The sequence below is a fragment of the Nymphalis io genome, chromosome 22 (assembly GCF_905147045.1).
Source record: "Nymphalis io chromosome 22, ilAglIoxx1.1, whole genome shotgun sequence".
Classification (NCBI taxonomy): Eukaryota; Metazoa; Arthropoda; class Insecta; order Lepidoptera; family Nymphalidae; genus Nymphalis; species Nymphalis io.
In genome coordinates, this window is record NC_065909.1 from 7033967 (window position 1) to 7059915 (window position 25949).

Genomic DNA, 25949 nt, shown 5'->3' on the forward strand with positions numbered 1-25949 from the left:
GTAAATTATATTTTTTTACCTGACAACACCATCACATATAAAAATTATCAATTTAATAATATTAAAAATTTGTACTTAACAACAATTGCAGTCATATTTTGGTACACGTTACGTATTCATATATTTATTGTCAAAGATTATTGTTTTTTATTATTGATAGGAAGGTAGACTAGCAAATGAGGCCTGTTCGTTTGTGGTCTCTATCCATAGACAATGTAATGTTATAAAAGACTACTGCTTACATTATGAATTAGACTGTTTTATTATTTTATATTTTGTTACAGTATTTTTATACGAGCATTAAAAAAATGTATTAATATATAACGTTGGCTTTCTAATTAATAAATTAAAAATAATAATGAACTGCTGTTGTACTGTATTAGAGAAGGATATCTACTCTACTCGACTATCAACTCGAGTCCTTTAATTGCAATTTAAATCATTGTTTAATTTAAAAATTATAAAAGAGCGTAATAAACGCAGGTAATAATATTAAAATAGCTGTTTAATACTCGGCATGCATGGTGCTAAGACCATAATATTTTAGTTCCCCAGGTTGATAGCGCATTGGCGATGTGTGAAATGGTTAATATTTCTTACAATGCCATGTCTATTAGCGGTGGTGACCACTTGTTCATATAGCCCAACTGTTTGTCTACCTTCCTAAAATACATCATTTACATAATAAAACAGTAAGTTTATATATACATACGTATACAAAAAACTATTGTATATAATATATATTATCATTTAGCACTATATATTTGTGTGCGCTTTAACTTGATATCCTAAGATAACAAAATAACAATATTCTTGTAAATAATATGTACTACTAATATTGTACTTGAAATGAAACTTTGTTGCTTGTCGTGATAATATTTCAATTTCGGCAACGTTTCTATATAACGATTCCGATGCAAAAGTTTTTCATCTCTGTTACTTATGCCTATTGGATTATACGCATATTTTATTACATTAATATTTGTATTATATTATCTGTGTGCGTTAATTGTTGTGCTTTGTGCGTGTGTGTCATATTGACTTTGAGAATCAACCTTAAGCGGATTCCTGCGCACTTTTATAATCGTACACGCTGCCTCTCTCTAAAAATTCACTGTATTGCTTGTCTGTTTGTTTATTTGCGTTCATTGCATCCAACGGTCGCCCGTAGCCGCCACCGCCCGGAGAATTCATTATGTATTTATCCTAAAATAAAATAAAACATGTTAAATTGTGGTAACGGAATGATGACCGACCTCTGTCTGATCGACGGCCGATCGTGTTTTATAAATGGCGTTAGACCTAGTATTATCTTACTGGTACACTATTCGTATCTTTTGCTATGGTGTACAAAAAAAAAGTCGGAGTACGGTTAGAAAAAAAATTACAAGCATAAACCAGTTCGATATCATGATCAAATATGTATTTAAAATAATCATTACGTCTATTATTTTTTTTAGTTTCGTAACGTTACTTATGAACGCCAACACGAACCTTTTAACATACATTACCCAAGAAAAAGTTTTCAATGCAATGTATTCATACAAAATCATTTTTAATGAATTTGTGTAACATAAGGAATGTTCGCTATTTATAAATAACTAGCAAATCCGTCGGCACGTTTTATTATATACTAAATCCTTCAAAATTGCTGCATCTAGCTTTATGTATATTGCTTTAGAATTTTTAAATTTAGTTAATACGAAAAAACCTCATCTATAAGTATAGATAAGAAAATATTACCTTTATTGGCTCTTGGTATGTTTAGTATGTCGCGTGATCAACCAAATATTACTTAAATATTTCAAATGTTTTTCGAACAAGTAACAGTAACCGACTGTGAATGTCCCGCTGCTGGGCTAAGGCCTCCTCTACCTTTTGAGGAGAAGATTTGGAGCTTATTCCACCTCGCTGCTCCAATGCGGGTTGGTAGAATACACATGTGGCAGAATTTCAATGAAATTAGGCACATGCAGGTTTCCTCACGATGTTTTCCTTCACCGTCAAGCATGAGATGAATTATAAACACAAAGTAAGCACGTGAAAATTCAGTGGTGCTTGCTCGGGTTTGAACCCACGATCATCGGTTAAGATTCACGCGTTCTAACCACTAGGCCATCTCGGCTTTCAAACAAAATGCATGACAAATGACCACTTAGATGAACAACTTCGTTATTTCTAATTGTCCTGTCGATGATTCCTAAATAGCAATATAAGGAATCATTGCGACGATTATAGGCTTTTCCTATTTATTTGTCCTGTTTGTGTTTAAATAATTTATAATTATAATTACTAACCCCCGGATGTGCTTCAATGGAGGACTTTGCCCCGAGGTTGATTAGTCTCCCGTCAGCTCGCTGTAGGAGATTTAAGCCTCGCTCACCGGGTTCACCTCCTGAAAACATACAAACAATGTTACCCATAAAATACTTCTCTACAATTGGATGATAGATGGAAAAAATATATTTACAGCAAAAAGTATTGTTTTTTTTATATAATAATATATAAATGCTTTTTTTTAATGTTATAATAAAAGTACATTTTAATACTTGATACAAACGCGCATACAGTTACTAAATGCGCATGCGCATAAATCTCTGTAACCCTAAGTCCGTTACCATGAATGATCTCACCGTTCATCCCATAAGGTTGGAAGGCTCTTCGCTCCGTCAGTACGGAGAGCTGAACGGTTCTTCTGAACACCAGCTCGCGCGTCACCCCGTCCCCGCCGTCCCACTGACCTGATGGCATTATTAATGTTGGAACTCAGTCACGCTTAAAGGAATTCATGTTTTGAAGGATTGACAAGTTTGGTGTTTTTGATATTTATGGGTGTGGTAAGAAATCTCTTAAAAGCTTTTTATGGTTGTTTACTTTTGACGTCATCTTTATATATTATGTCTGATAAATTTTAATATAGTGTTACATATATATTATTTGCGTTCAAAAAAAGTTAAAGATTGAATCAATAAGATAAATTGTCTCTTTAAAATCAATTGAGTAACATAACTCAAACGACTTAGCATAATTTTACCATTTAAGATCAAAAATATTTTTACATTGGAATTAAATTGATGAGACCTTCTTTGTACCAATGGTATTCCGTAGTAGTAATAGAAAAATAAGAGCAGTAACGTAGATTCGTTCGAATACCGACCTCGCCCGCCCGAGCCCGCTCGCAGGGAGAACTTGCTGACGAGCAGCGGGTACCTCGTCTCCACGATCTCCACGTCCGTGATGCGAGTGTTGGTCATGTGTGTGTGCACCCCGCCGCAGCCGTGCCAACCCGGACCCTGGACGGAGGCTTAACTTGACACGGTATTTAAAAAAACTAGCGACCAAGTCACTTGATAGCAACCATCGCGTACGCAGACATACTCTGGACGGTCGGACCAAATGAGTCACCAAACAAAAGACAGTCGATTATCTTATTCGAGTATTTCATATCGTAATCGTTAGTAAGAAGCAAAACTATTTGACAATTGGCCATTACCTTGTTGGTTTATTGGCTATATTATAAAGCCAGACATACCGAGGTCCCATAGGCTCAAACCAGGTTTGGTTAAATAAATAAGTTGTTGTGTTTTTAGTCGAAAATTTCTCAGTAACAGCTCAGAGTAAGGAAATAGAGCTCGTAGTTCCTTGGGAACCAAATCCGTGGGTCCTGCGACTGAATTGTCTCCGATCTCCACATCCATAGGATTATAAAAATGCGAGGATAGAGAATACATTAGTGTGCGTAAACATTTGTGCACTAAAATCAGTCAGGACGACATAATTTGGCAGTCAAATGACTATTCGGATAATACCACGAATATTACATGATAATGACAGAGTTAAAAACATAACGGTTACCGCTCCACTGCCCCCGGCCACGGTCTCGTAGTATCCCCAGTTTTCCTCGCCCAGGGTCAGGTTGTTCATACAACCTTGAGACGCGGCGCACACCTATATAGAAATATAAGTTGTAGAGTTTTCATTTCTCTATTAGCATAAAAATGCCGTTCAAACTTTTTCGAAGTATATTAATTTCAAACACATATATACCAAAGTCTATTTTATATATAAGATAGTTTACGGCTCAATTATAACTTTTTTTAAGATTATGATATGTCTTTTTATATGTTTTAAGCGAACGGAAAATCGGGCCACCTGGCAGTAAGTGGTCACCACCGCCCATAGACATTGGCGTTGTAAGAAATGATAACCATTACTCACTGGAATTCAAACCGGAATACAACAATACAAAGTATTAACAATATAAAGTATATGTAGTATATCAGTTGTCTGGTTTCCATAGCACAAGCTTTGTACAAGCTTAATTTGGGATCAGATGGCCGTGTGTGAATAATGTTCCAGGATATTATTATTATCAAAATGTACTTCGAAATTCTTCTATAAGCTTAAGAAAACTTGGATACTTTACTTTACTTTTTTGGATACTTAAAACATGAGGAGCACATATATTTTCACCAATTGAGTGCTCACCTGAAAAGCCTTCAGGACGACGTCGACGATCCTCTGTGACGTCAACACGTTGCCGCCGACCACGGCCGCGCCCTCCGACGGGTCGAGGATAGACCCGGGGGGTACTATTACTTGTACTGGGTTCAGGCAACCCTAGGGCACAGTTGAAAATAAATGATTTACCAACATATACAATTTACATTTATTATTTTACTTATATATATGATTCTAATTCATCTCGTGCTTGACGGTGAAGGAAAACATCGTGAGGAAACCTGCATGTGTCTAATTTTACTGAAATTCTGCCACATGTTTATTCTACCAACCCGCATCGGAGTAGCGTGGTGGAATAAGCTCCAAACCTTCTCCTCAAAAGGGAGAGGAGGCCTTAGCCCAGCAGTGGGACATTAACAGGCTGTTACTGTTTTACCTGAAACAGTATCTATAGAATGAGCAAAGATCATAAAATGCTATAGTAGATACAGGTATAATTCTAATTACGTAATACTTTTGTGATAATATTTAATATTATAAGTATGTCTGTAAACTCATACATACTTACAATATTAAATAAGCTCTGTTTTACTTTGTTTAACTTTTTTATGTTTGATGTGTGTGTGTCTTTAGTATTTATGTAAGTTTGTCTATATTAGCTGCTAGCTAAGCTGACAAGGCTTATGGGTGTCACGAACAAAAGTAAATATTAATATTATCTTGTTATAAATAAATACATTTAATTTACTTTCTAGTATAACAGATTAATAGAGATTATTTAAAAAAATTACATACAAATTCGCCTGAACCATTTCTGGTAATGGGGTCGGATATAACCGTGTCTTATCGGAATAGATGACAGTAAAAATATACAATTACAATATACATGAACCCCCTTTCAATATGATTGTACCCTTTGTCTGAGTCGAACTTGTAGAAAATGCCTGCATGTTTATTTCCAAGCAGCATCACAATCAGAATTTTTGTATTGCCATTTTTTTTAAATTTATAATATTGTTTTGTCTACATATAGTTTAGTGTTAGTTGCCTCGTTTTTGCCATCGTGTCTGATTTAAAGAGTGGTCCTGAGTTAGTAAACAAGTGAAAACTATAATATGTCCTGCGCAGTTAGCTGGTCAGTTTTGAGATTGACTGAAATCGGTTAAGAGGGCACCACCTCATTATTCAATGAACATAACAGTAACAGTAACAGCCCGTTAATGTCCCACTGCTGGGCTAAGGCCTCCTCTCCCTTTTGAGGAGAAGGTTTGGAGCTTATTCCACCACGCTGCTCCAATGCAGATTGGTAGAATACACATGTGGCAGAATTTCAATGAAATTAGAGACATTCAGGTGGTTTCCTCACGATGTTTTCCTTCACCCTTAAGTACGAGATGAATTATAAACACAAATTAAGCACATAAACATTCAGTGGTGCTTGCCCGGGTTTGTACCTACGATCACCAGTTAAGATTCACGCGTTCTCACCACTAGGCCATCTCGGCTTATATAGGCCGAATCATGAATATAAAGTGTTGGACAAATTGAATTTCGAACGAAAATTACCTGATTCAATGGCACGTCATGTCCCACCATGCACCGCAGGCAGTAGATCAACGCTGAGAGTGTGATCGCGCGAGGGGCGTTCAAGTTACCCCAGACTTCTACCCCTGTTCCACTGAAATTTCATTTGTATATCATTTGTATATCAGAGAAAATTTATATATATATAAAAATTTATATATATATATATATATAAATTTTCTCGTCGAATATGTATATATATATATGTACAAGCGAAACACCACTCATCTCGATATCTTCTAAGCTACGCCTGATTGACTTGAAACTTATCACAGTTACTCCTTCCACGACGAAAACGTTCAACTAAGAACGCTTTTTACGGATATCCTGTGCAAAATATATTTTTCTTCTTGTCTATCCGAGCGAAGCCGGGGCGATTAGCTAATGCTTGTATATAGTCGAACTACTTATTAATAAAGAAAACTCACGTGAAATCGCAGACGGCACTACCGAGGTCCTTGTCCAGAGTCACGGTGAGCACGATAGGGGTGCCGTTGTCCATGTACTCGGTCGCCTTGAGGACAGCTGAGCCGGTCTTGGCGATCGCATTTTTAGCTATTTCCTGTCGACAGTATGATTTTTTTTTAATATAAATTTATTAGGCGGACTGGCAAAAAGGCTTCCTATTCGTTATCAGATAAGAAATAATAACCGTTTCTTACATATCATTGGATACTAATGTTGGGAACTAAGACGTTATGTCTCTTGTGCCTGCTACTTGTGACGTTAGTTACACTTGGTAAGTGGCGAGCCGGTTGGCGTGGTTGGTAGATACTTGCCTTTCACACCGAAGGTTGTGGGTTCGATTCCCACTCAGGACAGATATTAGTGTGCATGAACATGTCTGTTTGTCCTGAGTATGGGTGTAATTATCTACATAAGTATGTATTTACAGAAGAAAAGTAGTATATGTAGTATATCAGATGTCTGGTTTCCATAGTACAAGCTCTGCTAGTTTAAGATCAGATGGCCGTGTGTAAATAATGTCCAAGGATTTTATTATTATTATTATTATTCACTCTTCCAAACGGAACACAACAATATTTAGTGTTGCTGCTTGGCGGTGATGAGATAGAATATGTGATGAGTGTGTGGTAACTACTCAGACGAGCTTGCAAAAAGTACGACCAACAAATAACTTTGAGATAATATACTGAATTAAATAGCAATTATGCCCATATATTCATAATTAATAATAATTAATGATCTTATATATCACATTGCTAGACAAGCCTTTTCGGTTTGCTCCAGTAATATTTGGCGGATATACGCGTGACTAAATTACATTTAGTCTGTGGTATTAGATAATGTGAATCTGACCGAAAAAACAAAAGAATAGAAAATTAACCAAAGTGTTTATTCCATGAGGATATATATGTTTCATTCTCTCCAATATACAGATTATATTAGAATTTCTTTCAAGAACTGTCAATAAAATTGCTGAAATAAAATAAGAACATTCACTTGTTTTACTGTAAACTAACTAATGGATACACTGAGATACACCACCAGTACACTAATAATAATGAAATAACATTTTTGATATCAAGATTTTTTCGTTTTATTTTTAGTAAATAATCCGTCGATATAATGAAATTCTTAACATACCTTTAACATATCTCGAACAGCAAGTTCCGCGTTCTTCTGTATATGCGTCATGTACGCCTGAACCACTTCCAAAGTGTATTCCTCTATCAGTTCTGATACTAATTGAATACCCTGAAAAAATCATAGACAATTATACAGTTTTTTTTATTAAGGATAACCAATAGTAGACAATAATTTAACAATAAAAATAATAGCCATTTATTTTATTTTAATAGTGAATTCCACAGATTATTCAAGACTACGGCAAATTTATTTGATTGAAATTATAGAAAATATATTAATTGTAATATTTGACATATTTTTTATAATAATCAATTCTTGACTCACCCTTTGATTGGCAGCAACTTGAGCTTTTAAGTCCGACAAGTTATCCGCTAAGTTCCTTGTGCCGGAGCAGCCTGGCACCTTGCCCGGTTTCATGAGTTCTGAAAAACATTTATATAACATAAAGAAATTTCATTCAACCACTCAATCAGCATTTATTGCATTATTCATACCTGAATGTTTTATTAATTGATTTCATACGAGCAAAATTCATACAAAGTTACCATTCCGATTCACTTCACTCCAAGTTGAATTTTCCAATAAAAAAAGCGAATGCTTACGTCATAAAATAGACCAGTTTCAAATTACAGTTCTATAGACTCTAGACATACTCTATAGATTTTAAGTAAGACATATCGACTAATAACTAAACACTAGTTGTAAAAATACATTTGACCTTAATTTACTGTGTGATTTTATACTTGTATAAGCAACATTTATAATTAATATAAAATGTTGCTAGCAACAATATCTATTAAAGTAACAAAAAAACCAATCAACAGTACTAAACAAACAATGATAATAATTTTTAACATATAAATAAAAAATCTAAACTAAGTAAACAAATCCAATATTATATGATTAATTAAAAAAAAAAAATTATAACTGCGGATTTTAAGAGGTTCGATATTTAAATGTACCGTATTCCTAAGGGTTTTAATTAATATTTTTTATAGAATAGGAAGGCGGACGTGCATATGGACCACCTGATGGTAAGTGGTCACGCTTATAAACGTTGGCATTGTAAGAAATGTTAGCCATCGCTTACACCACCAATGCGTCACCAACCTTGGGAACTAAGATGTTATGTCCCTTGTGCCTGTAATAACACTGGCTCACTCACCCTTCAAACCGGTACACAACAATACCAAGTACCGCTGTAGAATATCTGATGAGTGGGTGGTACCTACCCATACGAGCTTGCACAAAGTTCTACCACCGAGTTTTATTTGATACATAAAATATTTAACGTCATAGAATATAGTTAAACAAAATATATACAACCATATAGGTTCAGTGGTTTACAAAAAACGTTAAGGTGGCATGCGCAAGCGATCCCGTGGCGCTCTTCGTTAAGACCTTTCGGTCTTAACGGGTACCGCTGGTTTTGTAGTGGGTATTCCGATGTTCGCGACGCACTCGGCGCCTTGGACACCGGCGAGCCCCACATGCCGCACATACATGCGCTTCCCCTACTGTTTCCGTGGGGGAAACGCGTAATGCGTTTTTCCAGCGTTAAAAAAAAAAGGTTCACTAAAACGTGAATTTATCCGGAACGAATATATATGCTGCTGTCTACAAAATTTTAACTACTGAAAAATTTTACCATTCAGTGTTCAGTTTACAAAGATAACAAATACCTTTAATCGCCTTGTTGGTCTAAAGACGTGTATTAATTTCCTAAAAAAGAACATGGTTCATTTAATATTATGAAAATTACATAATAATTGAAAAATTGAGGTTGCAACATTATAAGACCGCTGACTGGTTTTTGGAGGTTGCCTGAATTATTTTGGTCTCATTTTTTACCGTCGGACGTCGCTGGAATAAGAGTAAGGTAAGAGTGCACCTGTGCAGAATATTTTATATAATACTGAAGGAAATAAATCGGTCAGGAGGACATCGTTTCCAAAAATATTTATCGAGCTCAGCGGCGACGTCAAGCATAATTTGTTCAAAAAGCTCCAAGCGTCCCTTTGACGGGAATGAAGGCTTGCTAATCAGCGTATAGCGGTCGGAGTCACCTTCGACGAGCTCGGGCTCGTGGAAGCGCCCCCCGCTCACGAGCAGCATGGAGCGGAAGGCGGCGCCCTCGTGCGCCAGCGCGGTGGAGTGCGGCGGCATGGAGCCCGGCGACAGCCCGCCCACGTCGGCGTGGTGCCCGCGGGACGCCACGAAGAAGATGGGCCGCGCGCCGGACCTGCGGGTACACGGACTACCATGACGCTAACCCATCGTGTCATTAGAAAGATGTCACAATCGTACTGTGCTTCGAGAACCTTCTTTTGTATAGCTTTCCTGCTCTCTCCCTTGTGTGTCTGATTGAGAGCAAGAGAGAGATTAGTTCCCGTAAGCGAAATTCGTTCACACAGAACCCCATTCAAAGACTTTTTTCCAATTATATATAATAAGCAGATTATTTGTTAAAATAACAACTCACTTATGGAATACTGGAGTAATGACGGTCAAATCTGGCAGATGAGAGCCTCCAGCCTTGGGGTGGTTGGCCAGCAACACATCCCCTGGCTTAATCGAGTCACCCCGAACTTTCATCTAGCATAAAAAAATATTAAACTCAAATTGAGTTATTTTTATCAGTTCCTTTTTTTGAATTACAATAGATACTGTATATAAGGAAGAATTTATATATTGTATATCCTGTGTATTGATAATTCATATCGTGTTCGGCGATGAAGGTAAACATCGTGAGGAATTTCAGTGTAATAAGAAACATATATTTTCTCAAGCAGCAACAATTAACAAGAGAATACTTTTCTATTTTCTAATCAATACAGTAACAGCCTGTGAATGTCCCACTGCTGGGCTTATACCACCACGCTGCTCCAATGTGGGTGGCAGAATTTCAGTGAAACTAGACACATGCAGGTTTCCTCACGATGTTTTCTTCACCGTATAGCACGGGGTAAATTATAATCACAAATTAAGCACATGAAAATTCAGTGGTGGTTGCCCGGGTTTGAACCCACGATCATGGGTAAGATTCACGCGTTCTTACCACTGGCCCATCTCGGCTATATCAACACAACATGCACTATGTTTACTCATTATATTTCTTTCGATTTTATCAAAACTAAATAAATAAATTTTGATGTGTGTTATAATGGTAAAATAAAAAAAAAAAACACTTTATATATTTCTTACTTGATATTGTACAGCCTCCTGCATTGCGCCCAAGTGCACGGGGATGTGCGGCGCGTTGGAGACGAGCCCACCATCCGGACCGAACAGTGCACAAGAAAAGTCCAATCTTTCCTTTATGTTTACCGATATTGACGTTCTCTGGAGGACTCTAGAACAATAAATATATTATAAAGATAATTCTTTAACAAAACTACTCTTCTATACTAGACTATTCTACTGGTGGTAGGGCTTTGTGCAAGCGCGTCTGGGTAGGTGCCCATTCGTCAAATATTCAACCGCCAAAGGGTTAGTGGGATTAGAAGGGTTAGTGAGCCAGTGTAACTACAGATACACGGGACGTAACATCTAAGTTCCTAAGGCTGGTGGCGCATTAGCGATGTAAGTTATGGATAATATTTCTTCCAGGGCCAACGTCTATGGTGACCATTTACCATACCTAACATAAAACCCTACCACCAAGTAAAATTAATACATGTAAAAATACAGAAAAACAAAGAATATACATTTGGTTCTGTCATTCGTTTATAATTATTCCATTATATGGAGTAGTACGAATATTTTTTATTACATCTCTATCATGTGAAATGACAACTTAATTATACTTTATTCAAATATACTATTACGAGCACTTAATATTTTAAAGCTACCGTCATTAAATATAAATTCTGACAAGGAAAATCATGTAATAATAATACACAATTAAATTTACAATAAATAAATAAATATATATATATATATATATTTATTACATAGATGCAGAGGCCTATATATATATATATATATATATATATAGGCCTCTGCATCTTTGACAGATGATTTGAGCGGCATCGCGAAGGCACTTGCGTTCATGACTGAAGAGACCAATGCGAGAGAGGATCCTTCGGTCGCACTCCCGACAAGTGTATGCGCCCCCAGATGGGCGGGGGTTTGAAGCCCGCACATGACGCCTAGTGCGTTTTTCTTTTAGTAATTTAAACCAGGCATCGTCATGCTTTGATTGACCTTCGTGAATAAGGCGTCGCCACTTGGCACGGTCCTCTGCCAGTTCCTCCCATCGATTGCTAGGGATGTTAAACGCAACCATATCACGCTTAGCGCAATCTTTGTAACGGAGCATAGGCCGCCCAACAGATCTTTTTGCATCCACAACCTCTCCCAGTAGTATTTGCCTTGGAAGACGAGTCTGCTCCATTCGATGCACGTGTCTCAGCCACCGTAACCGTTTTTTTTTTATTATGGCCGTGATGCTAGGCAGCTATGCCTCGCCTAAAACAGACTCGTTTGTCATGCGATCCTGCCATGTGATGCTCAGAATGTTCCGAAGACAGCGCAAGCGAAATGTGTTTAGTCGGCGTTCTTGTTTTGCGTACGTTATCCGCGTTACTGCTCCATACAAGAGTGTGGACACATGATTGGTAAACAAGCATTTTCGTTTTTACCGTAAGGTGTCTGTTATCCCAAGCCCTTGTACAGAGCCTCCCGAACGTAGAGGCTGCTTTGCCGATGCGGAAGTCGATCTCTGCATCAAGCGAGAGATAGCTCGACAAATGCGACCCAAGGTAGCAAAATTTGTTAACCACCTGTAAAGGTGCGCCGTTAAGCAAGATGACTGGTTGCTCTAAACATCCTTGCGCTAAAATAACGGTCTTCTTGCAGTTTATGGACATTGAAAAGAGGTCGCACGCTCTGGCAAATTTGTCCATTAGACTCTGGAGTTGAGCTTGGTCATGAGCAACGAAGGCAGCGTCGTCAGCGAAGAGGAGACTATCTACAAATAGGTCCTCCCTGTGGCGTTTGGACTTGAGCATTGAGATGTTGTACAGCCCACCATCGGTTCGCGTGTGTAAGTGGACGCCTTGTTGTTCATCTCCAAAAGCAACCTTCAGAAGCACCGAGAAGAATATTTCGAACAAGGTGGGGGCCAGTGCACAACCTTGACGAACACCACGGCGTACGTCGAATGGCGTGGATGTGTTGCCATTGTGCAGGACGGTGACTTCCATATCCTCGTAGAACGATTGCACTATCCTTAGGAGTTTTGGGGGGCATCCAATTCTAACAAGAACCGAGTACAACCCCTCTCTGCTCACGGAGTCAAAAGTCTTGTTTAGGTCTACAAATGCAATGACAAGGGGTTATGTTTCTCCCTACACTTTTCTTGTAGCTGTCTGAGTGAAAATATCATGTCGACAGTTGACCGTTGGGACCTAAAACCACATTGTGCCTCAGTGTATACGCGGTCGGCGAGCCTTTGTAGTTTGCCTAAAATAGCCCTAGCAAAGGCTTTACCGACGATGCTAAGAAGAGATTATTCCGCGGTAACAGTTGCAGTCGCCACGATCGCCTTTGCCTTTATAAAGAGTGACGATGTTAGCATCTCGCATATCTTGAGGGACGTAGTTTTCTTCCCAGCACTTAGCCAGGTGGTTATGAAGGATGGGAAAGAGGCTCTCAAGCTTGACGACTTCGGTGACAATATCGTTTTTTCCGGGGATCTTTCCGCATTTGAGCTTCTTGACGGCCAGATAAAGTTCCTCTACTGTGGGTGCAACGTCTGGCTCGTGCCAAGTTGCCAGATTCGGGACAAGCTCCACTGCTTCTGGCTGAATATCCACTGGGCACGAGTAGAGCCCCTTGTAGTATTCTGCCCATCTTGCCATCTGGCGGGTGCTGTCTGTTATAACAGAACCGTCGGTTTCCTTGAGAGGTGCCGTCTTTTTTGGAGTAGGTCCAAGAGCTCTTTTGTTGTTTTCCACCTGCAAGACAGGTGAGCGAAGTGTCCTCTCCGTGGATGCTGCTACGCCTGGGCCAGGCGACTTCATGGCAACACGGGCTTGCCCAGTACCCATGCCACCATCTCCTCCTCCCCAGCAGGATCCGCAGGAATGACGAGTCAATACGTGTGGTGCTGGTTTGGCCGCAGGTAACTGGCTTACGCCTAAACGGAGGCACCAGTAACAGTACAGACAGTAACAGCCTGTTAATGTCCCACTGCTGGGCTAAGGCCTCCTCTCCCTTTTGAGGAGAAGGTTTGGAGCTTATTCCACCACGCTGCTCCAATGCGGGTTGGTAGAATACGCATGTGGCAGAATTTCAATGAAATTAGACACATGCAGGTTTCCTCACGATGTTTTCCTTCACCGTTAAGCACGAGATGAATTATAAACACAAATTAAGCACATGAAAACTCAGTGGTGCTTGCCCGGGTTTGAACCCACGATCATCGGTTAAGATTCACGCGTTCTTACCACTAGGCCATCTCGGCTTATCTCGGCATCTCGGAGGCACCGCTCCGGGTTTAATATTAGTTTTCCTTCTTTTTTAGAGACTCGGTGTTGACGTCTCTGCCGTTGTGGGGTCACAGCCCTCCCCTCATCAGGTTTTATTTCACGAGCCGACGTGAAGAAGAAGAACGTAGCCGCTGTGATGTTATTACAGCTTCTTATGGCTACTGATGAGAGTTTGTAGGGAACAACGATTTTAACGACAATCTGCTACTTTCTAAATAGAAAGTCGGCTAGCAGAGAGCGACGCTGTTACTCTACTACGTCCAATAAGCCGGAAGGTAAGGAAACAGGAAGGGAGTGTCATGGGAGCAAGGGCGTGACGCTGGGATAATTTTGGGAAACAGCGTATCAAGGAGAGGGGTGAGGATACTGCGATCACGGAAGATACAGGAATGTGACACTAGTAGCTAGACCAGTCCGGGGTCGCGTACCCGTAGTGATTCCAACCAGCTATCGGACAGATAACTGGTAGATCGACCCTCTGGACTCTGACTGAAATTTACAATATAACTATTTGTTTTTTTTTTTTTAACATACAAAAACGTCCCAATTGGGACATATTTTGACGTATTACTCTTTTATCACCACAAATGCTTACTTTTCACAACCTAACGCTTACAATACTTGAACATAATGTCCTTTTGTTTAGGTTAAAATCATTGTACATGATATAAAAATCTAATATTTGTTATAGACTTTATACATAGTATAATATAAAGTATATATTAAACAATATTTGAATTATAAAAAAATAAAGCATACGAACACGTTACATATGGAACTATTGACTCAAATTAAAGTTTAACATGAAAAATAATTTCACCTTTATATAGAATATAAAATATCATAAGTCAATGTCAACATACCTGCCCATCTGTTCCGCGATCGACATGAATCTGTGCGAGAATATACTCAGTTGAACCGTGTCTAGATCAGACGATACTGTTTTGGTCTGACCCGAGCCTATTGTAATTCGGATATCACCATATTTTGTAATTTCAGCACAATTACCTGTAATACAAATTTTAGATTAAAGCTCCTGTTTAAGCTAGGAATGGACGACGTTAATATTGTACGTTATATATGTGTGTGTCAACATCTAAGGTGATTGGCCAACCATTTGTTTTGGAATACAGCAATGTGATAATGTTACCACATTAAAAAATAAACTGAAAAATATATTTTTTATTTTTATAGATTTTTTTGGAGCTCGGTCTGTTTTTTTTTGTAAGTGTAATTATTCTTTTTTTCTTCTTTTTAATTGCTTTTTTTTTTGTTTTATAAACTTAAATTTATATCTTAATTCACTTTATTTTTTAAATTGTAATGTTTTAATTGTGTATCAGAGGTTATTTTTTTTACATAATATAAAGTTTGTCTAATTGTGAATGAAACAATGTGTTTTTTATGAGAAATAAATTATTTAAGCCTTCTAAACAAAAAAAAAAACGCTCCTGTACTTGAATTCAGATACACTCAAAGTAGCAAAAAATTAAGGGTAATATTTACTCACCAGGCTCTACAATTATGGTGGACAAACTGTCCATTATAATCGCAGGGCCGGCTATCTCTTGTTCGGGCTTCAAGTTTTCCAGCAAGTAAATAGCCGTATCTTGATAGCCACCTTCGAAGTAGACTTTTACAATCTACAAACGTACATATTTCATATATTGTATAATACATAGTTACAGATAGGGTTACAATTTTGAATTCCTACAATTTCGACTTTAGAGAATTAACCTGTAAATTTTTCAAGAATAAATTTAAAAGTATAGTAACAACTTGCATACTGCTAGACTAAGCCCTCTTCTCCTTTTTGAAGAGAAGCCTTGGAGCTTATTCCAGTGTAATTACAGGAACAAGGGACATAACATCTTAGTTCCCAAGGTTGGTGGCGCATTGGTGATGTAAGCGATGGTTAACATTTCTTACAATGTCTATGGGCGTTAGTGACCACTTACCATCAGGTCCATCAGGCCCATATGCTCGTCCACCTTACTATTCTATAAAAAAAACGATGCTACAATGCGGTTTGGATATACACATGTTTTCTTTTACCCTCGAGCACGAGATGAACTATTAACACGAATTACATATGAAATTACAGCTTGAAAAGAATTTTGTGTGAATGCGCAATGAAAAGGAAATGTCAAATTCACGATAATGGAGTCAATATAAATAATAACAATAGAGTTCTCTTCTTGGATAAGTATGTTTTTTAAACTTATCTCTCTTCAAATAGACTTTTGTATTTGTTTTATTTCTTACGTTCGTTGTCACGAATAATAAATTGTTAAATAAATAACGTTTTATACAAGTTAAGTGATTTTTTGTTGTTTGTGTAACTATTACGTGTACACATGTTCAGGGATATCACAGAATCAGACTTTTATCTGATGTATAATTATATATCTTACCGATTAACTGTACCAAAGTGTGTCGAATATATAATAAATAAAAAAATAAATCAATTGAAAATATTGGGCGTACCTTTTCCACGCTCGGTTTAGTCCCTTTGCCGCTGGGCGGCGCTTTTTCCTCAGCGACAGCACTCTTCCCAGTGCCGCGCACGCGAACGTCGTCCACGAGGACGTCGCGATCAGAGAGCGTGAAGCCAAACTCGTTCTTATACCTATTGAATTAAGGCTCAAATAAATAACCATTTATCATCAGGTAGCCATTTGTTACACTGTATTTATGTAAGTTAAGTTAAAAGGTTACCCTTTTAGCACTTAGTAATAAAAATTTTTGAAAAACCTTTCAATAAACGCCGTGTAAAAGTCGCCGTGTTTCGTGCAGTGAGGACCTTCGTGGGATGGAGACACCATAAGGGCGCAATCAGTGCCCGCGTAACGCAGGTGAAGGTACGGTTCGACTGCTATTTGAGAATCTGTGAAACCCTGGCACAGACAATAAATAATTTAGTTATAATATTTTTTTATTGTAACAATCTCATTGGTAAAGAAAAGGAATAAATAAATAATACGGATAAAATTGATTCATAATTGAAAAACTTGAATTTTACACTATGTGCAGGCGCATGTATTTATGTACGAGAACCTGTTGTCCATATTACCTGAGCCCTTAGCTTGTCTTTACACACAGCAGTCAGCTTATCCAGCTGCACATCTAGTTGGTCGAAGTTGTTGGGGCAGTACACCAAGGCGCTGGGCTCCTGCGCCTCTTCAACAACGTCGGCTAGAGCCATACCGTATGCCGAGAGGATACCTAAAAAAAAATATATATTGTTTTTTAAATAACTATCTAATGCATAGCATGCACATGCTCGTTTCACTAAGCCTACTACTTGGTGTAACGAGCATGTGTACTTATATAAAAGTGTCAACAATAATTTTACAAAGTTTTGAATTAATAGAATACGAACGAACAAGTATTTTTTTTAGATCACGAGACACTCGCACATGTGTGCGTGCGTACAGTCAGTACGACGCTTGTACGCACACCAATTGTCATGACAATTGGTTGATCGGATGATGATGAATCGGTTTTAAAGTTGTTATGCTGTAGTGACATCTAGCGAAGAGTTACAAAACTGTATTATTATAATTTTGAACAGTAGACTAACATTAATTTTTCTATTACACAGGTTGACCGGTGTCATTGTTGTTTAAATATCGATAAACGAATTAAGAGAAATCTTAGGGTGAATTTTACGGTCTATCCCCTGGGTGAATAACACCTAGTCCAGCCATGTTGCACAATGAAAGATGAGTCAGCCAGCGAAGGGTCAGCCAGTGCGACTACAGGTGACAAAACAGGGTAAGGTAATAAATCTGAATAAATTTAATCACGAGCTACAACTATTATTTTTATTTACAAGTCACTTCGACTCATCAAAATTGGGAGCACGCGAACGAAGATGACATGCCCGAATATCCATTAAAATACCGGCGGGACCCACTCCGCGAGGGGGCGCATCCCACCGGGACGGTTCCGCGCCCGCACACAGTGGGCCCGAGCCGGCAGCGGACGGACCGAAGCATGAACTCGGAGGCGGCTGACCTGCGTACTTGTGCACGAGCACGGCGGGCACGGCGAGGCGCGCGGCGAGCGCGGCGGCGTGCTGCGCGCCCGCGCCGCCGAAGCTCGCCAGCGCGTGCGCGCGCGCGTCGCGCCCGCGGGCCGTCGACAGCGCCCTGCGGCACGGCCACTGTAGCGGGCGGCCCGGCGCCTGGGCCCCCTGGGCGAGGGTCGCTATCGCCCGTACGCATTGACACTGTAGGAGATATTAAATATCTCCTGCGTTGCCAATGCGCCAGTAACTAGGACGTTATGTCCGGTGCACCTAGGAGTAGTAGCTTGTACCTCACGCCGTCGATGCGCCCCTGACCTTGGGAGCTAAGACGTTATGTCCGGTGCATCAGTAGTGGCATGGACTCGCTCACCCTTTTAACCGAAACATTGCAATACTAAGGATTGCTATTTCACAGGCGAATATCCGTTGATTAGGTTTTTTTTTATACTTCCTGGGAAGATAAATGACTCGACTCCACCTGATGGTAAGTGGTAGTAGAGACCAAACGCGACGACGACCGGTACAGTCGAGACCAGTACAGGTGATACTTACTAATTTAAATATTATAATTACTTAACAAACAATTAATAGGGCCGCAATTATTAATATTAAAACCAGTGGAGAGTATTCTGCAAGAATAGAGCCAAAATTCTCGGCAGAAAACGGCCGTGAAATGTCAGAAAATGATCATAACATTTCAAGAATACACTCAACAAAAAGTATATCACCATAACTTGGTTTCACGCGTGAAAAATTAAGTGAGTTTATTCAGAATAGCACTGATCATCAGTTTTTATCATCTACATATATGGATAATGAAAATATTATACCTAATGGGACGGCACATAGCTTCATTGGCAACATTAATAAATCCCATTGCGACCTCTTCCATTGTCAGCTGAAATAGATGAAAAGTTAGATAAGAAATGAACATTTATTTATTTGAAAAGGCATACCCACAGTACATAAATTAAACACTTTTGAATTTAGTAACATTACGTTCAATTATCAGTTAGTATTACCAAACTTTCTCCTTCCTCCTTCAAATATGCCCAGCGATGGGACGATTATTAATATTTATTACTAATACAGTTCTGATGATGTTGATAATGTCCTCCTGACAGATTTGGCCACGGCGGCCAATCTTAAGTTATAAGTAATATTATAGTGCACAAGTGTGTGCGCAAACACAGGTGCACTCTCTATTCCCTAACCCTCATAATCCGATGGGACGGTAATCCGACACGACCGGAAAGAACCAACAGCTTTACGTGCTTTCAGAGACACGGGAGTGTACCCACTTCCAACTTCCAGACTTCGCTGGCTGGTACTAAGATTTTTTCGACAAAAGAACCCAATAATATGTATTGGCCCGACCTGAGATTTGAATCCAAGACCCCGAGGTCTTCAGCCTTATATCTAGCTACGAGCCAACGAGACAGTAACTAAGTAATAACAGCAGGAACGCTCACCGCTTTTCCGCCATCTTGTTTGAGGTAGTCATTTATCTCATCCGTTAACTTCCTGAAAGCGGAAACCGTCGCTTCTTTATCCAGCGGTTCATTTTCATTTGGACCGAATATTTTTGGAAAGTATTCCGGTAAAAGACGACCTGAAGAAAACAACTGACACTGCATATTAAGAACATAACTTGAAATATAAAGTATATTATATTAAGCTATTCCGCGTGGTTCCACCCGAGTAAAACGTAAAGGAGCTTGACTTGAAACCCGAAATGGCCTAATGGTTAGAATGCGTGAATCTTAACCGATGATCGTGGGTTCAAACCTGTGCAAGCACCACTGAATATTTATGAGCTTAATTAGTGTTTATAATTCATCCCATGCTTGACGGTGAAGGAAAACATCGTGAGGAAACCTGCATGTGGCTAATTTCATTGAAATTCTGCCACATGTGTATTCTACCAACCCGCATTGGAGCAGCGTGGTGGAATAAGCTCCAAACCTTCTCCTCCAAATGGAGAGGACGCCTTAGCCCAGCAGTGGGACATTAACAGGCTGTTATTACTTGTAGTTCCAGAGATTGATGCGTTCAAACAAAAAACTTCAGTTATTAAATTTGTATAGATTAAAAATAATAACCAAATATTTCATCAGTCATACAAGATTCGCCATTCGCTCCGAACAAATAAGTACCAAACTTACCTAACAACAAGTTGGCGTCAGTAACCGTAAGTGGACCTCCTTTCCTATAACAAGCCGGCCCCGGTTCTGCCCCCGCTGATTCCGGTCCAACCACGAAGAGCCCGGACCGGAACATTAGCATGGAACCACCTCCGGCTGCTACTGTGTTAATATCTATGAAAATAATACGAAAAAATTGGTAAAAAAAAAACCATTTCTTTTTTTTAATTATTAGAGTATAATACTTTTTTAATAAATATTTATATAATCTGCGGAATCCTATTATATTAAAATTTTAAATTAAATCTTAGAAAAAATATTTTTTATTTGTTTTTTTTTAATATTTTTATTTGTTTTATTAACAAAATCCTACAGTAATCCTGAATCGCAACCCTGTATTTATATCAAAAAAATACTTATGGTTATAAATGTGTTGCTAGCTACTAAAGCTATTCGTATTTATTTTTTTATTTTATAGGAGAAAATTGGTGATGCGTTGTATACCATCTTCGTTCATATACACCTACTACTCCAAGAAATATAAGCAACTTCCACCATAAATATCCATTGGATCAAATATATTATTATTAAGGTATCTATTGCTGTAATTACGCTGGCTCGACATTGAAACGGAAATGGAGTAATAAGTATTGCTGTTTGGAGGTAGAATAATTAATGAGTACTTGGTATCCAGACGGGCCTGCACAACCTACCACCAGCTATAATAAATAACTCACCCAACTGCGGTGCTTGTATGGTGACACCCGCGGTGGTCGCTTCGTGCACATGTTCAAGGGCACCAGCATATCTAGAAACGTCTGTAGATGTCCCGCCCATGTCGAAACCTATAAAATTAAAGTTGTTTAATTAAGCTATTGAAGCCGTCCCTTGCTATTAACGATTCGTTAATATATAGTGATAACAGTAGACAGAACCAATCCAGTGGCGTAGCGCTAGAAGGACTAAAGTACATTTTTGAACAAATTGTTGCCATTTGCCAAAACATTTAAATAATAATACATTTATTTATGATAAAACCACATAACATTACTAATACTAAGAATATTACGCAAATAAAGATATAACTTCATATTTATTAAGCAATGACCCCCCGCCGCGTCTGCCTGAGTCGCTCAAAAACTCAAAAACTACCGAACAGATACATCAAACATACGATTTTCACCAATGGATGAAGTAATGTGGTCGCTAATCACAGTGTCGGTCATTACAGTGTTGTGTAAATTAAAGCAAAAAAACATACCAATGACAGGCAAATTAGTCTCCTTCTGGTAAGATGTAAGTGCATAGCCCACCACTCCACCCGCAGGGCCAGATAATACAGCACGTGACCCATTAAACCTAGACAAAATTAAAACAATGTATATTGAATAAAATTATCAATCAGATATCTATTATACATCGTTTTACGAACTTTTAGATTTATTCCTGTCGAATGACATTAACACACATTACACAGGATTAATTTTAACGTAAAGCTACCACCGGTTTGTAATGCAGATTCTACCGATAAGAACCGGCAAGAAACTTAATAGTTACGCTTTTTCATCAATCAAGAAAAGTACATGTAATAATCGTATACAATTCTATTTATGTACCCTATTTGAACGTCAATAAATACTAACTTCAAGCTTTACTTATTTAAATTTCTTTAACATGAGTTTTAAATTCATATAATACTAGTTCCCGCCCGCGTATACGCCCACGTGTAAGGGGAGGCATATGTTTGGTACTCTATGTCATTTTCTGTACCACTGCCTATGTGTATGCAAAATTTCATGATTTATAGTTGAGTAGTTAAGATGTAAAAGCGTAACAAACAAACTAACTAACTTTCACATTCATAATATTAGCAAGGATTATTGGTATACTACATAGGGATGTGTTAGGCCAAGTTATAAATATATATACTTACATATTCATAGGCGTTAAACCGCCATCTGACTGCATGAAGAGCACATTGGTATTCTTCAGGTTGTCCGTGAACCCTTCAGCGAAACCCTTCACATACTCCCTTATATGGGGAGTAAGGTATCCATCAGCGCACGCTGTGTACCCACGAGGCGCCATCCTCACCATGGACGTGACCAAATGTGACAGCGATACTTGTTTAAAACCTGTAAAGGTTAACAAATAAAAAGTTTCGTTCGTTTTTAATTGTATAAAACAATCACAACTAAAAAACACTCAGGTTAGTTTTTTCTGCGGATAGAAAGTCTTTGTGCGTGGGTAACAATCTCAGGGGGTTAGGGGCACTCGATAATCAGGCCGTGTTTTGGAGAAATACTCCAATCCACATAAGATGGCCAATTTGTACTGTCTTCCTTAAATGAATTAAATAAATTTATACCCATTTTTATTTATTATTTATATATATATATTATTATTTATACCCATTATTTCCCATCAGGTGAAATGACTACCACCGTCCATGGACACCTGCAACACCCGAGGGCTTGCAGGTGCATTGCTGGCCTTTAAGGAATGAGTACGCTCTTTTCTTGAAGGTTGCTATGTCATATCGATTCAGAAAAGTCGCCGGCGAAAGCTGGTTCCACAGAGTGGTTGTGCGAGGCAGGAAATGAATTAAAAATCGCGCTGCTGTGTGGTTAACTTGTCGCTACTAGCTTACACTACGCCTACGCCTAGTTTGGTAAAAAACGATATCCACTATAACGGCAAGACCGTTCATTCATTTCGAACCGGCTAAGTTCCTTCTCATCCCATCGTATCGGGGTAAAAACACAATTTATAATTATTAGCTGAACCGGCAACGTAACGTTCTAATAATTTAATCAAAACATAAACCAATGAAATGCACCTTGAAAAAACAAACTTACCAAGTTGCTGAGCAATTTTCCCAATTTTTAATTCATGTTCTCGATACGTATAACTATGAGCTAGAACAACCGCAACGCTATCTATCCCTTTCGCTCTTATGGCCGCTAAATCTTTTCGTACTGCTTCCTCGTCCACATCTTTAATAACTAACATTTTCTGGCCTGTAGTACCATAAACCTCTCTCCAGTTTAGTTTAGATTTGTCAATTTTGCAACGTTCCTCTAAAGCTGGTATCACGCGACAGTCCACTTCTACAACATCTGTGTAAAGTACACCGGGACGTTTTATATTCTGTAATATTAAAAGAATAATAATAAAGTACCTTCATATCAAGATGTTTTATTTTTTGATTTTATGTAAAAATGGCTTTATTTGAGCTGTATCTATGACAAACAATTATGTAATTATCTTAAAACATCAGTTAGCAACTTTTCCAAACACAACTTTATATAGTAACTTCTTTTTACAGCAGAAATAAAGGTAAGTACTAAGTACTTTATTTACAGGATATAACAACACAAATATGTATGAATAATCAAAATAGAAATATATTCAAGCCTTTCACAAGGACTTTCTTTATGTCCTTTTACAAGTTTATATTAAATGTAAAGCTGCTATTGGTACAAAATGAATTACCCAGGAAGACTGAAAAGTTGCTGATTAGTCTTTATCATCAATTAAATAAAGTAGGTACGTTAAGCAATATAAAAATTCAATAATTTTTAACTTGATCATCTGAATTTATATTATATATTTTAATTAAACTTAATTAAGTACTTTTAATAATACTGACCAAATGAAATATATGAGGCCTAGCCTGATTTCCGATGTACAAGAGATCTTTGAAGCCTTTATTGATAACGAGTGCCATCTTAGCACCCTTCCTCTCTAATAATGCATTTGTTGCCACAGTAGTGCCCATTCTAATTGACTCTATTAGTGAAGAGTTAACTTTACCATCTTTATCCAAAGCATTTCCAGTTTCCTAAAAAAAATCTAGTTTAGAATTGAAAGATATCATAATAAATATTAATAGTAAAAAGAACAGAAAGATTTTATGTACAACCAAGTTTTGTACCCAAATATAAACTTGAGTACAATATGTTACTTGATAGAATAAAGATAATTGAATGGTACCAGATGATCAATTATTGGTAGTTTGGCATATGTTCAAATCTTTATGACCTATTGTATAACTTTGTTACAAAATAATAGAAATAATTGCCCATTATCTAAGTAGATACTAATGTAAATCTTTAAATGATTAATGACATTGCTAACTAAAGTACCAGGAAATAATCAAAATGTTATGTTATGTCTCCTTACCATTTTGTGTTTCTAACTTATGTATTAGGAAATAATCAAAATGTCAATGATATATCTCCACAAAATTTTTTGCAAGGAAAAACTAACCTCCTGAAGAATGCGCCTTATAGCTTCTCTTGGTGCATCATCATAGTTTTGTGGGTCTACGGATAGTAGTTTCATGACACGAACTTTGCCATTTGGGCAACGAGCAAACACATCGGTAAACGTGCCTCCTCTGTCTATTGCAAAGTGGAATCCTTTTGGTTTATCCATCTCTGTGAAATGATGCTGAAGGTAGATTAAAAGATGATGTTTCTGTTATTCTTTGATACTTTTAATGAATGCTATGATTTGATTGATTGGATAATATATTGAGATATACTACTGCAAAACAGCAGTACTTGTTATTGTTGTGTTCCGGATTGAAGGATTAGTGAGCCAGTGTAATTTCAGGCACAAGGGACATAACATCTTAGTTCCCATGGTTGGTGGCGCATTGGTGATGTAAGCGATGGTTAACATTTCTTACAATGCCAATATCTATGGGCGTTGATGGCCACTTACCATCAGGTGGCCCCATATGCTCGTCCGCCAACCTATACTCTAAAAAAAAGATAATTCAACTGGACTTATTAAAAAATTATAATAAATAAAATATTAACTGAATATTATGGCTATTATTGTTACCTATCCTTGTTATATGTATTTAGAATACTATTAGTATATACAGATATATATTTTTTATTATCAGTTTAAAAATTTCTTCTTAATAATAATGTTTATAATTCAAAAAAATTGTTGTCCATATAATATAGTAACTATCTACACTACTACACTACTTTACATTAAAAAAATACGCTATTCTTATTTTAAAATAAACTAAATTATGTTAGCATCGTAACTGTTAGCTTGATAAAATGAATGATCAAATTGTAATAATACAATACAAATATTCATCTTATCAATTCACTGTTTGTTTTGTGATATAACAACAGGATGTTTATTCAATGAGATGAGGAGATAATTAAGAAAAACTATTTAACATTACGCATATTTATTTCAAATGAATTGTCATTGTTGTAATAATATCTAAATAATTTTATTTGCAACTAATTCAATAATTATTTTATAAAATGTGATAAATCATTTTACTTTTTAAATCTTGCTTAGATCTTTTTTATTATTTTTTAAATGAAGTTGCCCCAACTTCTTATTTGTACAATTTCAATTATTATTATTTTTTAATTAATTACGATCAGTAATAAGAAGTAGTTAAGTATGTCGTATCTACTTATTGAAAATTGATATTTAATTTATGAATATAATATACCTTAAAAGTTTCCTTTAATTCTTGCTGGAAGGTACTAGACCTTACAAATTACAGTATCTGGAATATTTACGACAGTACCAGAAATGTCAAAAAATAAATTAATTGATAAGAACACATTGATAAAA

General features: G+C 37.5%; 1 protein-coding gene across 3 annotated transcripts; it reads right to left on the reverse strand.

Moving 5' to 3' along the window:
• Positions 1-94: 94 nt before the first annotated feature.
• On the reverse strand, positions 95-25897 carry LOC126777151 (5-oxoprolinase). Of its 3 annotated transcripts, none has more exons than XM_050500074.1 (29): positions 25825-25897; positions 24600-24769; positions 23980-24171; positions 23186-23477; positions 22261-22462; positions 21589-21686; positions 21065-21172; positions 20349-20501; positions 19656-19795; positions 19014-19081; positions 18171-18304; positions 17224-17375; positions 16905-17047; positions 16638-16779; positions 15661-15793; positions 15014-15158; positions 10861-11008; positions 10139-10251; positions 9723-9898; positions 7981-8078; positions 7654-7764; positions 6474-6607; positions 6028-6139; positions 4489-4620; positions 3856-3948; positions 3158-3293; positions 2634-2741; positions 2298-2395; positions 95-1206 (listed from the first exon to the last, which is right to left on the reverse strand). In XM_050500074.1, exons 2-29 carry the CDS (start codon positions 24765-24767, stop codon positions 1057-1059), a joined length of 3879 nt encoding a protein of 1292 aa, XP_050356031.1. In that variant the 5' UTR covers positions 24768-24769; positions 25825-25897; the 3' UTR covers positions 95-1056. The 3 variants fall into 3 exon arrangements, with proteins under 3 accessions (XP_050356031.1, XP_050356030.1, XP_050356032.1); XM_050500073.1 differs by having other exon boundaries at positions 24600-24782; positions 25825-25886; XM_050500075.1 differs by lacking the exon at positions 25825-25897 and adding an exon at positions 25182-25276.
• Between the last annotated feature and the right edge of the window lie 52 nt (positions 25898-25949).